Genomic DNA, 14,838 nt, shown 5'->3' with positions numbered 1-14,838 from the left:
ATAGATTGATAGATAGATAGAATTTAAATTTACACATAAATTCAGTTCCTTCTGAAGAAGACTGGTGGCACCAAAGTCTGAGCAAATCATGTCACAATGTTTTGGCCCGCTGTCGCCCCCGTTCGGTGAGGGCACGCCATTACCACGCTCTCACACGTGCTTTATGAATATTCATGCGGGAGTGGGACGGCTGGTGTCGAGTTTCACTCCGGGAGGTTGAGAGCGTGTGTTGGAAGTGTGGATTCTAGAGTTGGATGCTGTTGTCGATGCTGACGGACTGATTTCATCCTGTCTGCTGCGCTCAGTTTGGAGGACAGAGCCCTTTTGAATTGGTGCAGCGTATTCTGAGCTTGACAACAACAGGAAAATACAAAAAACTGGAAATATACTTGTGGAAGTTATTGTGGCACGCGAAAGTTAACTTGTGGGAAGATGGATATAATCTAAAACGGATTTTTTGAAACGACATTTCATTTTTGGGTGGTTTTCCTGCAGTTACGTTGGCACAGACTGGATCTCTCTCGTTGAAAAGCACGAACAGATGAGTGTAAGTGTTTCATGGCAGTCGCGTTGAACTGAGACTTTATATTCCATAATGAAGCGACAAAACTACAACGCTTTCATCAACGCGCGCGCGTATGGCAAGCCGGATTAACATTTATTCTTTTAAAAACTGACAAGTACTATATCTGTCTTGATGTTAGCGATACTTATATTTTGTCTTGCAATAAATAACCCACTTTTATCAAATAAACCACTTCTACTTATTAACTTGGACAGTAGTAGGCCTACTGTTTTAAATTTAACTAGATTTACTCTAACAAATAGCAGTATAAAATAAAGCAGTTGTTACTAATAGGAAAAAAAAAATGGTAACAATTGGGAAAAACCCTAGTGTCTGATAAATAGGCACTAGTGTAGAAGAGTATAATAACTAGAATAGATAACTGGAGAACAATTCGTCATGATTCGTTACTTTGTACTAATATATTATTAGTACAAAAAATTGCAAGATATTTGGATTACATTGGATTACTTACTATTCATTAAATTGCTAGTAACTTAAAAATAGATACTAGTTAGTTTTAAGGAATAAATGTTAACACAGCTTGCCATAGTCGCTTGCAGCGTATAGACTTTGTGGACTAGAAAGGAAGCATAGCAAAATGTCAAATTTTGTCGCTGTGCATGTTGGGTACCTCACATATACATGTAATAACAAAGATTTTTTAATTTCTCATTGCAGTAGACATTGAAATCACTGCGGTTATTGAGCATTGTTGTCACTTATCTAGTTTAGAAGTCCATGGTCATGCATTTAGTTTTACTATGCAGTGTTTCATGTGCAAGTGAGATTATTGAGATGTCATGGGAGAAGTTTAAATTCAGACTTGAGAACATTGTTTGTTTGAGTATATTGCGTTTTTGGGTTTAATACATCTTCAGGTATAGTTATACTTGAATCTATAGGTTAGATTTATGATGGTTATGATGATTGTAAATGCATGGTGCTTATTGTATGGTTATTGTAAATGTGTTTATGATGGTTATTGTAAACTTTCTGAAGTGGAAATGCATGCATTGTTTCTTTTTGGTAGATGTGGTAGAAATGGAGGTTAGGCAACTCTAAAAAAATGTTTATTGGAATGAATCAGACCTACACCATTTTGTTAGTAATAACTCAGTGCAATTAATCTTACAATCTGTCATAATGCAGCTGATATTGATATTAATACTAAGTTATAAGCTATTACATTTCTTAACCATGACGCACAATACACAGTAGAAGTCAGTTGGTTAAGAGATATTCTGTGGTTCACTGTGCTTGCAACTGCAGCAGTTTGACCACTGAGCTCCAGTTATTTGTATTCTGCACTGCTGGTTTTAATCTAGCCTTGTATTGGTGTAACCCATGTGTGGGCCACAAAAGCCTCCAGAACGTTTCTATTCATTGAGGGGGTGATTTGTATCGCATAACTTCAGTTCTTTTCTCTTGAAAATGAATTGGAGAATATATAAAATGCCAGAGGAACAGCTGTGGCAGCCTGTGAAAACTTTCTAAATCTCGCCTCCAGTCTATAGAAAACGAAAGGTTACTTAATAACCTAAAGAATAATCCCAACAAAATGAATGTATCTGATTTCAAATTCAACAAATAAAAGTGTTGCATCCGCTATATCACATGCACCATTTTCAATTAAATTACAGTTTTAATGTATTTATTAATGTCACCCACAGCCTGACCTTTCTTGAATAGTGTATCTCAGATGATATTTTTGGCAAAGTGTTGGACCTCAGAGGAAATCAGTTGCAGAATAACAGGGGCAGATGTCCAGTGGTCATTTATTTAACTTGGTTGACATGCCAGAGCATATAGATTTTCTCTTCCCGCAAGACATTCCTCCTAAATTGGTTGATCAGTGGAATTCTTTTGTTAGCCATAGAGAAGTGCTGTGCTTTTGTGTTGGTGACTGATCGGGGTTCATCCAGACCACATTCCACATCTCCCTCTGAGGACGAGAATAATTAATATTCATCAAGATAATAAGGTTGTTTTCACTAATTCAGCTCGGTTGACTTCCATTTCTTTGGTTCATTGATTGCCATAGTGTGATATCGAGCTACTGTTTCCACCTCTCTGGTTGATCTTAGAGGCTATTAAATTATAACGCACCGCCCATCGCCATCCGTTTGTTAAACGCCACATGTTCGCACTCTCGGTTTTGGGATCTATCCATAAGATTAGTGAGTCACATCTCATGCGATTCATGTTTCAGTTTGTTCAGGTGAAGTCATGAGCTTGAAAATTAACCATGTTCCTCACTCAAATAAGCAGACTGCATTAGGTCGTTTATATTATAACGGTGTTTAAATAAGAACAACATGTTTGATTCAACAGCCACAACGAAACATTGAAAATCTAATAAATCAAAGATAAAACTAGAAGGCGACTGCGTGCTAGACAGGAAGTGTAGTTGATTCTGGAGCAAGCCGAGCTGAGGAAAGGTTTAGAGCTTGAACCATTTTTTATTAGTTTGGAGACTAAGTGAAATTTATAAAGTTTGCTAAGAAAATAGCTGCAGAATTGATGTCCGATTCTCAGACTGAGCAGAACCAGATCGAACGCTGAAGGGCTTTCAAGACATTCCAGGGATTATGTCACCAGACTCTAGTCCCAATGGACGATCGGTTAATTTCTCAGCTCCGTTCCTGACCTCAGACTGTCTCGGGTGAGCTGAGATCCATTCGGATGTTGGAAAAAAAAAGCGGGGTCGTTGAGCAGTCACACACACACAACTTTACATCACTCTTGATCTCATACTTTTGGCTCAGGGAAGGATTCTCTGATGATCAGACAGTTCCAGTACCTCTGCTGTGGTGTAGTTAAACCCATCCTTACAGGTCTCTGGTGAAGCACTAAAACCGTAAGCAGTTGCAGCATCTGGTCTCCAGAGTGGTGTACAGAGTGGACAGCAGAGATTGCATGCCAGAGGGCTGTTGCCCCTCATCTGCGTTTCTCATTAGGTTCTGAAGGGAGGTGTGTCTGTACACATGTCTTATAAAGCCATGTAGGGTCAGTGTGTGACCTTCTTGTATTTACTGAAAAATTGTAGGTTCGTATCCCACATGAACTGTTGGCTTTGTGCCCTTGGGTAAAGGCTGCTGCTGGTTGTTTTAAGTGGACTGCTGCTGTAGGGTACAGTTAATGACAACTGTAATATGACAGTGAACACCTATAGCTGGGATTTTGCATAGTTATACATGTTTGTTGCTCTTTAGCATGTCTAATAATTAAGGTTTTGCAAGTATATGTTTATATACTATATATATATATATATATATATATATATGGGTCAATGACGTGACGGGTCATTTTTTTGTCCAAAGGCCTTAATAATAATAAAAAAAACAAAGATATGACATCCAAAGTATGTAAGGTAGTACAACTGAATCCAAAAGGTTTTAATTATATTTTGCTACATATAAAAGTATTTTAAAGATTTTGAAGTGTCAAAAGGTCATTCGGTTTAGGACAATACAGCCATTTCATTTGTGATTAAAACATCTTATAATGTTATAAATGTATATATTTTTTTATTCTGGCATGATTTTATAACATCATATATCAACATAGTGCAAAAGGGTATTAAAATTATGTGTAGAAGTCGTTGCTTTGTTATGAGAAAGAATGTCTGAAAAAAAGAATTTCATTGATGTCTTTCGGAGTAACCAATATAAAGGGACCATTTTGGATCAAGTCATGCGGTCAATATCATGTGACAGGATGTGACATCATTCAGACACCGGCAAAGGACCACATGGTCGTAAAGCAAAGTAACTACTCTCTCTTAACTATTTGAAAAATTTGTGTTTTCACTTGACCCAAAACATCAGGTCATTCGGTACAACCGCTATAAAACATGGAAAATGTTGTAATATTTTAAAAACTTGTACTAAATATAATATGTTTGATTGTCCTTTTGCTAGCCAGATATCAGCCTGTTAGCATTGTTTGAAAATATCGTCATTTGGTATAACCAAAAGTGTTATTCGGTAAAACCGAAATTTTGGTTAAACCGAATGACTTTTTTGGTGTCAAATTTTGTCTATCTTGCAAAAAATGACAAAAGCAGTGTTAATTGATTATAAAAACCACATAATCTCATTGTTAACACTTAATAAAACTTCAAAATTAATTATATTTCCATTTGTTTTTTTTACACTTTTAAAAACCTTATTTGTCAATGACCCATATACATATACTTTGTTTAATTGAACCCATTTACTTGATTAATACATGTGCCTGTGTACAGATCATTGCTGCATGTTATTCCAAAAAAAAAAATGTCTTCATAATTTTGTATATATAATTCTTTAAAATTCTGTTTGTGTATAAATCACCAATTACTGTATTAATTTTTTATTTAATTATAATGAAAAATATAATAATAATAATAATAATAATAATAATAACATATTGCTAATAATAAATGTTTATTTATAATTATTAATTTTTTATTTATACCATGTTCTGTCTAAATACTCGATTCTGATTGGCTGGAAGTGATTGGCTGGTTGGTGTGCATTAAAATCGTTTAATACACAGGTAGCTTCAGTCAGTTTAATCACCATTCTATATTAATGGGCTACATTAATTGAAATACAGACACACACCACTCTCTAGGGTTAGTTCACCCTAAAATGAAATTGAAGTCATCATTTATTTAGCCTGGGGTTGTTAGAAATAATGTTGTATGCCCTTCTCAGACCACAAAAGGAGAATTAAAAAAAAAAAAAAAATGTCCCGCTCGCGCTCGTCCATATAATGTCAGTGAATATCGACCAGCATCAATCTTTTTAAAAAAGATGCAGAAGTATCACAGAATGATCCCATGTGACAGGTGCCATATATTCCAACTGTTCTGGAGGTATACGATAGGGTTTTTTATTGTAAAACACTTTGTAATCACTTGTAATATCACTCAAAAGGCTTTAGTATGTTCCTTATAATTACAGGGTTTCATAAAAACAAATTACAGAAAAAACACTTGTGAAAACACTCGCTTCGTAAAAAACATTCATTACAAATGTCAGAATCATTTATGGTTTTGTACAATCTAGGGCCAAGTCTTAGCCTTTTGTATTTTGACATCTCAACAAATGCGTGTCTGTCATGTTTTCTGTACTGATTGGGCAAATCAGCAGAATTACAAAAATGCACAACCCAACTTCTTATAGGCCATCTTTTATGAATTATTATGACTTCTTATGATCGTCTAATTAATTCCTAATTATTTTCTCTTGTTGAAAATTCTCTTTCACCCTGAAATATATCAGGTTTCGGAAGTAAAATGGTTCGCGAATGTTGTTTCGTGTTGACTTCTGTGGAATTCTGCAGATTTGTCCCTCAAAATTTAATGACAATGAATTTTGTAGCTGTCTTTCCAAGAGACAAAGACATGGCTTAAGATAGTACATAAACATAAAATGGATAACTGTCAAAGTAGCATTTGTAATAAGCGTAACTTGAATCTACGGAGGTAGACAAAAAATATTGCGGCTATAGCTTGTACGTCTCAACCTGATATGGATTTGTTTGACTGTGGGTGCAACAACTCAAATATATATAGTTCTCCATATGGCAACAGGCATACCGGACACGATACCACTCTTTGAAATTATCCGCAAATGGGATGGTACAGTCTGTGTTCAGTTAAAACTACACACGGTGAATTTCATAAACTCTGTACTGAACTCATCCGCTTGCTGCAGCCAGATGTTTCCAATTTCGCACCGTAACCGAAGCTGTATCAGCTGGTGTCATGTTCAAAGGACCCAGCAGCACGTGTGGTTCTTTGTTTTCTTCAGCGCGTAGACCTCTTTCCACAAACATTTCCACAAACACGCTCAGCAGGTTGGAAGAGGGTGTGGGAAAAAGATGGTCCCCTGAAGCTAGAACATCCTAAACTCTGGCCAAACCACGGCTGATAGGGCCTTGTTTTTTCCCCCATAGCACACATGTATCTGATGTAGATTAGCAGTGTACGTATCTGAGGCCTGCAGGTGGTTTTCTTCTTTCCCACCAGCTCCTGTGGAGCACATCTACCATCTACCAATATGTTGGACTACTGTACTGAGATTGAAGGTTCAACTCAACCATTGAGTCAAGGTAAAAATCAAAATGCATTTAATGAATCCCATCAGCATCCTTATTTGCTGGTTTATTATAAGTATGGATGGGAATTGTGAAATATTTTGATTAGGCTATTTGATTTGTCTTAATGATTCTGGTTCCTTAAAGTGTTAGTTCACCCAAAAATGAAAATTTCTGTCATTAATTACTCACCCTCATGTCGTTCTACACCCGTAAGACCTTCGTTCATCTTCAGAACACAAATTAAGATATTTTTGATGAAATCCGATGGCTCAGTGAGGCCTGCATCGCCAGCAAGATAATTAACTTTCAGATGCCCAGAAAGCTACTAAAAACATATTTAAAACAGTTAATGTGACTACAGTGGTTCAACCTTAATATTATAAAGCGACGAAAATACTTTTTGTGTGCCAAAAAAACAAAATAACGACTTTATACAACAATATCTAGTGATGGGCGATTTCAAAACACTGCTTCATGAAGCTTTGAAGCTTTACGAATCTTTTGTTATGGATCTTTTTTTTCGAATCAGTGGTCCGGAGAGCATATCAAACTGCCAAAGTCACGTGAACTATTGAAATTTCGAAACACTTATGACGTAACGAAGCCTCGTTTACTGAAATCACGTGATTTTGGAGCTCCGAACCACTGATTCGAAACAAAAGATTCGTAAAGCTTCGAAGCTTCATGAAGCAGTGTTTTGAAATTGCCCTTCACTAGATATTGTTGAATAAAGTTATTTCATTTTTTTGGTGCACAAAAAGTATTCTCGTCCCTTTATAATATTAAGGTTGAACTGCTGTACTTACATGAACTGTTTTAAATATGTTTTTAGTACTTTTCTGGGCATTGAAAAAGGAAATGATCTTGCTGGCAATGGAGGCCTCACTGAGCCATCGGATTTCATCAAAAATATCTTAATTTGTGTTCTGAAGATGAACGAAGGTCTTACATGTGTTGAATGATATGAGGGTGAGTAATAAATGACTGAATTTTTTTCATTTTTGGGTGAACTAACCCTTTAACCCTTTATAGTATTTGTAAGGAATAGATATTTGGACAAAAACTGATTAAAAAAAAAGTTGTTTACACAGACTTTTTAGCGACTTTAGTTGGTGTTCAGGACTGTACTGGTTCTGCTGTATGTTTTAAGGCTCACTAAAAAGAATCAACTCACTTATTCATTTTTTTTTTGTTACTCAGACTACACCAGTTGTGCTATATGTAATTGATTCACTAAAAAGATTGACTCATTAGAGTTATTCTTTCGAGAGTCGGTTCCTGTATTATTATTTTAAAAGGATCCAGTTTTCTGAATAAGAATCGGTTCTTGGTTCCCAACTCTAGTTATAGGCTCAGTGTGTGCGTGGGTGGTGTTTGCAGATCTTTAAGATACTCCATTATTGTAGATAAGTGCTTCAACATGAGGCTTCTCTTGCCAAGTCTCACTGGATCTGAGTGATTTGCTCAAACACCCAGAAGTTGTATTGGAATTGATCACAATTGGCCAGGTTGGTTGTTTTCTTTGATTTCTTTTGGTTATCTTGTAAAAGCAATAAAATATTAGGAAAATAATCCCAGTGTGACAGCATGTTTGCTTGAGATCAAATGATAGTCAACATGAAGTTAATTTGGCCCAGCACGAAACATCCTTTAAGATGGAAATATTTGAGTTGCCCAATGTAGAGATTGATGGTGTTACTTTATGGCTGCTTAGGGTTTCTTTTTTAGGTCTTTTTGGCATCAGGGCCTTTTCTCACTCATCATTTACACTGAAGGGGCCAATATATTGTCTTTACCTCATTCGCCCTCTCGATCTAACCGAAATGAACTTTAGAAAAAACATAATTCTTTAAAGCCGTGTTTGCAGTCATTACAGTCTTCCAGCGTGAGTGTTGTTTGAGGTGTCGTGAGCGACGTGGACGTCTTCCACTGGTTGGGAAAACGTTTTGGACATCGAGTGATAGATGATCAGCATTGGTCTGGCCAGCTGTGGTTGTTTTCATCCCCAGCGTCTTGGCCAAAGTGGTTTCAGTGTTTAACAGAGCAGCTTCTTTGGGATTGTTTAACTCCAGATTTCTGCTCTGTCAGATCTTTGGAACCGTTGTGTGGAATGAAAGTTCTGGCTAATGGAGGAAGGCTGCAACACTTGCTCAGAAATATTAGTGGTCTACATACCCACAAATCTGCTATCTTCTCTTCTTTGGAATGGAAGATTACATAAAAAAAGTACGAAACTGCCCTACGGTGCTTGGAATCAGCAGGTGTGAACAGCTTGGAGACCATTATTAAGTGTTATTGAGGGCATGCTTTAAATTAAACAGGGCTGACTTGTTTTCATTTCATCTGTGTCAGATTTTGTCAAGGGATAGACTGTGCCTTGCACACAAAGTTTTCTTTTTCTTCAAATGGGCCATTTTCTATAATTAAACCACAAGCCCTTTGTCATATTAAGTGGTCTGGGTTAAATACATGACCCAGAGCGCTGGAAAGATGCCCAAAGATGGAAAGTCAGAAACAGTGATATAACACCCCTAACATGCTATTATAAAATTAGCAAAATATTAAGATATATGGCCAACGTCCTGAATGATTTGATCTGTATGAACTCTACTATATAAATCTGGTTTAGGAATAATATGTTATAGTCAACCTTTATATTTCTCTCCATGCCATGTAGTATAATGAGGCATTAAATCTAAGAATAAGAAACTTATCTTGGACAAAATAGCAGTTGTCTAGGTTTGTTTGCCGTGGTACATGTCCAGCCCTTTGGAGGTCCGCTCCAGCCATTAGTAAAAGTGGCAGTGCCCGTTGAACACATCTGTGTAACTTTCTTTCAGCCTTTGACAATGTTTTAGACATTGCCTCAATGTCTGGAAAACAAATCATAGTCAAATTTTTAATTTTTAAAACCTCAGTGAATGCTTACAGTGTGTTAAAAATATACTCTGTCATTTATTAATTAAATAAATGTCATATATTAATAACATTTCTATATTATGCATACATACTACACACACATATGTTGGGTTTTTATGTTTTATGAGGACATTTCATAGACATAATGATATTTATGCTGTACTATACTGTATATTCTGTCCCCTAATCCTAAAAATACCCATTGCAGAAAATCCCATCTGAATTTTTATATTTTCAAAAAACATCACTTAATATGATTTATAAGCTATTTTCCTAATAGGGACAAAAAAATGTCCCCACAAGGACAGGGATTTTGGATATTGCCATCTTTGTGGGGGCATTTTGTCCCCATAACGTAGGGTTTACCAGGACCACACAGACACAGACTTATGGTCATTATGTATTTAGAGGCTTTACTTTCAAAAAGTGCACTTAATCTACGTTGGAGGTAATGTGTGTGTGTGTGTGTGTGTGTGTGTGTATGCGCGCCTGTACTTTCTTAAACATATGAGAGTGTTCCTGCTTGTGTGTGTGTGTTTCTCAGTCCTTGTGATGCTGACAGACTGAAATTAGCTTTGGATTCCCATATGCACGGGGCAGGCTTCCAGCAGACCCCAATTACAATGCAGCAAAGCCAGAGAGGGTGCAGGGCAGACTGTGTGGAGCCCTCCTGGTCTGCTCCGTCGCTCAGGCACACACACACACACTGTCACTACCACAGACTTGACAGACTACCGCAATGAGGCGCACAGCACGCACTGATCTGACTCACACACACAGCCGCTTACACACACACTTTTATATGGACACCTGCATCATCAGACTCATTCACACACATTTTAGATTAACCACATGTGCAGCTGTGTTCAAGATTCAACACCACCAGTTTATATGGAGTTAATCTACACACACATTGAGACATACTTACCTACTTAAAACAAATACCCTGCGGGGTAGAAAGTGAAAAGAATTAGCGTTAGAATTTTGAAGAGGGGAAAAAAATATCCGGAGTCCACCACCGGAGGGAGCCTCTCTGATTCCTTCAGTATGACAGAGCAAAAGTATTTCCTGTGATTCTGTTTTTATTTACTTTATGAAAACAAGTGAAATCCTGTGGTTGATAAAGAATTTTATTGTGAAGTCATTTTTCTTTTGCAGTGATTGAGAATGACATGATTATTTCCCTTGGCCTGAAATTGATTTTGTGGCTTTTGGTAGTAATGCAGACGGTGACAGGCTCATCTTAAAGCTCATGTTTTAATTTTGTCCTCAGACCTTGGTTAAGGCTTAGATTATCAGAAAATCTGTGGTGAGTCAGAGTATATATATGCGCTTTTCTTGAAAAAGAGAGTGCATAAAGTGTTTAAATCTAAAAGGCACTGGCAACCTCTGTCTAGCTTACTTTTGAAAATAAAGGGGGTCAATGTGATTTACAGTGTTGTTTCATTAGATTTAGTCAAAGGCAGAGTCAAGCATGGGCTTCACTTGTACCTTTGGATGTTAATGCAATTTTCCTGTAGTACTTTTATTCCACAAAAGGAACCAGAAAACCACTCAATTCATTATTCCTCGGATAATAAGCTCTCTCATAACTTTCAATCTTTCATCTCCTTTCTGCTTTGCAGATCCTTAATACTTGAATAGCTGGGCTGGATGAGTCAAGTTCCTCTAACAAGCATACATAAATATTTAAGCTCTGTCTTACAGAATGTTTATAATTCATTTGGACCTAGAAAGAACCTAATCCAGGAATCATCTATAAAAGATTTTGTTTCATAATTTCAGCAATAAGGTCGTCATAGTTCGCAGGTCCTCAAGCTACAATTTTATGGATGAGGAATTGCTAATTTAAAAAGGAGCTGGAGAAACACTCAGAGGAGACCTTTGTGGTTTTAATATATTAGAATTGGCCCACCAGCGTTTTTCTAGCTTCATTTTGTGCATTAGTGTTGGCATTAGTATACGACAGGGTTAAAACTGAGTTGGCTTTAAAGTGTCCTCTTGGCTCTCTTTTACGTCAACGTGGGCTGCAGTTGAATAGTTTTACTAAAGAAGGGGGGTCATGTTAGCCGCAGTCTCTATTTTAAGCTCCTGTCCATCATTGCACCGATATTTTGCTGTAGGAGGACATTCCTTAAGTTTACACCCCAAAAGAAATGAGCATTGAGGTATTGAGTATTTCAGTGATAGTTTCAAGCTTGGATGCATGCATGAAAAAAAATTGTCAAAATTGACTAAAATAATCAATATGACACAATGAAATATTGATTCATTTGACTCAAAGGATATGTTCAACAAAACATTTAATAACTAAAACAATAAGACTTTGAATTTTGCTACAGACTAGAGAAGCTTCTTGCATAAGCTGTAGCAATAACGTCTTGACTTATTAGCTGACAGTAAAATGCAGGAACAATGTGTGCACATGGTGTGCTGCTGTATTATTAAAAGAGAACCCATGCAACATGTGGAAAGCCACTTAAGCATTTTTGTCATAACTGTAACCGAGCCTGCTTGTGTAATCCATCTTTTTGTAATGCATGCTTTTTTTTTTGATAATGTTGGACTGCTTTCTCTTAGTTCACTTAGTAATGTCCTTTTCCATTTGTCCTGTCAGGTTTTGTAAGAAGAATTTTCTATGAAGAGAGAAGGAAGGACAATTATGGATCCATTGCCTCAAAACAGGACTTTGAAGTGGTGGATATTGGTGATCCTCTATGTGGCACTACACTTCAAGACCATCCACTCATCCATGGTGCCAGGAACATTGCAGCTCCAACTAGATGAGGAACAGCCAGCAGGAACTGTAGTAGGTGACATCAGTGCTGGCCTCCCACCTGACATGACTGCAACCCACTATTTCATCTCAGATCATCAGGGTACGGGTGTTGGCACTGATCTGGACATCGACGAGAGTACAGGGATCATAAAAACCGCAAAGGTCTTGGATCGGGAAGCACGGGACAGTTACAGCTTCATAGCAGTCACCATGACCGGTATAACAGTAGAAGTCACCATCTTAGTCAATGACATCAACGATCACGCACCAGTGTTCCCCAGAAAAAGAGCCACATTTAAAATCCCAGAACAGACAACCATAGGTACCAAGTTTCCTCTTGAGCCGGCTGTGGATGCAGATGAGGACCAGCTCACTACGCAAGGTTACATCATAACGGATGGAAATGTAGGACAAGCTTTTCTTCTTGAAACCAAACGAGGATCCAACAAAGTCCTCTACTTGGATTTGGTGGTCAATGCGGTCTTGGACAGAGAGACAAGATCTTCGTATACTCTACTCTTGGAAGCATTTGATGGTGGTTCACCCAAGAGGACAGGACAGATGATCCTGGACGTGACTGTGCAGGACATCAACGACAATGCCCCAGTCTTCAACCAGAGTCGCTACCATGCAATGATCTCCGAGAACCTTCAACCTGGCAACAATATACTGCAAGTGTTTGCTTCAGATGCTGATGAAGGTGACAATGGGTTGGTGCTCTATGACATCAACAGAAGACAGAGTGATCCTGATCACTACTTTGTCATTGACTCTCGAACTGGAGTTATCACTCTGAACAAGCCTTTGGATTATGAGATGAGAAGAGTCCACGAGCTTGTGGTACAGGCTAGGGACAATGCCAGTCAACCAGAGATCACTAATGCCTTTGTGACCATCCAGGTGCGAGACTACAACGACAACCAGCCCACCATGACCATCATCTTCCTCAGTGAGGATGGTTCTCCACGGATCTCTGAAGGAGCGCAGCCCGGCCAGTATGTGGCTAGGATTTCAGTCACAGACCCTGATTATGGAGAATATGCCAATGTGAATGTATCTTTGGAGGGGGGCGATGGGAAGTTTGCTTTAACCACCAAAGACAGCATCATTTATCTCATCTGTGTAGATCAGATACTTGATCGTGAGGAGCAAGACCACTATGAACTCAGAGTCATGGCCACAGATTCTGGCACCCCTCCGTTACGGGCAGAGTCTTCGTTTACCATTCAGGTCACAGATGTTAATGACAACCCACCTTTGTTTGACCAGCAGGAATATACCCAGGTTATTCCAGAGGTGGCCTTTCCGGGAAGTTTTGTTGTACAGGTTACAGCACGGGACAAAGACCAAGGACCCAACGGGGATGTTCAGTACAGCATCCTACAGACTGAAGGAAGTCATTCAGAGTGGTTCAGTGTTGACCCAGTTACTGGTATTCTCACCACCCTGACCCAGCTAGATTATGAAACGGACCCAATACCGAGTGTAACCATTGTTGCCACCGACAGGGGTCGACCGCCACTGTCTTCTACAGCTGTGGTCAAAGTGATCCTACAGGATATTAATGATAACGAACCTGTGTTTGGCAGCAAGTTCTACAACGCATCCATCAAGGAGAATGCCGCAGCAGGGACCTGTTTCATGGAGGTAGGACTATCATTTCTTTGTCTTCAAATGCTGAATTTGTATTATACTTATTAATATGCAAAATTTGGGGGCTTTTTAAAGCATGAACTGTGTGAAAACCCCAATGTAGAATAACTTGTGTATATTTAAGACATATTGCTAGAGTGCGCTTTTAAAGTGTGTTAACTGAGTAAATGGAAACAGTCGTTTTAGGAAATTGACTTGGAAACCAGCATGATGAATTGTAAGATATTGAGGAGCGAGCTTAAGTAAGCTTTGTTTGGTTTGGACTACTTCAGTAGGGAGTTACTCTCCTCAGGCTGTGGGAGATTGTTTTTTACTAGCTGTTCTTACACTTCTCAATGGCTTTCACTGTAGTGGATAAGGTGGTTCAGATAAGTTCACATTTAAAGGCAAAAGACTTCTGGTTCTGGTTTTTACAAAGAACCGGTTCTAGATTCACAACTTTACTTTTTATGAGAAAATGACATCGGAAAAAGTGTGAGGGGTCAGTTGAGGTTTGCACTTTGGTCTCATCTGGCCTTGAATTCTTAGTCCCTGTTGTCTGCTGACTATAAAAGGCACATTCTGCGTTTTATCAATGTCTGTACAGGGACTTCAAAGTGTTTTTCTAATAAGTTTCTCCACAGGCAAATTCAAAGCTCGTAATACATTTCCTAGTAAATCAAAACGTGTAATTTCACATGGTCACATATCAAGTGAAGGCACATTAATGCTTTCTCTGTGGTGGATTTGTGCTGGCGGGGGTTGAGACACACTCCAGCGAGCTGACAGAGGGCCCAGCAGACGGGAACTTGGCCCTGGGGTTTCTCCGGAGAGAGGGAGGATCGTGCCT

The 14,838-nt window shown here is 38.3% G+C and overlaps 1 protein-coding gene across 1 annotated transcript in view; it reads left to right on the top strand.

Annotated features, from left to right (window-relative positions):
• The first annotated feature begins 209 nt into the window (after positions 1 to 209).
• The window catches only part of dchs1a (dachsous cadherin-related 1a), a 125,591-nt gene continuing 110,962 nt past the window's right edge, over positions 210 to 14,838 (top strand). The window contains exons 1-2 of the mRNA XM_051863054.1: positions 210 to 547; positions 12,195 to 14,003. Of these exons, the coding sequence (XP_051719014.1) occupies positions 12,216 to 14,003 (1,788 nt within the window). The 5' untranslated portion in view covers positions 210 to 547; positions 12,195 to 12,215. The remainder of the gene's footprint in view (positions 548 to 12,194; positions 14,004 to 14,838) is intronic.

Source organism: Ctenopharyngodon idella, chromosome 15 (assembly GCF_019924925.1).
Source record: "Ctenopharyngodon idella isolate HZGC_01 chromosome 15, HZGC01, whole genome shotgun sequence".
In the NCBI taxonomy this organism is placed as follows: Eukaryota; Metazoa; Chordata; class Actinopteri; order Cypriniformes; family Xenocyprididae; genus Ctenopharyngodon; species Ctenopharyngodon idella.
This window is presented reverse-complemented; position numbering and strand designations above follow the sequence as displayed.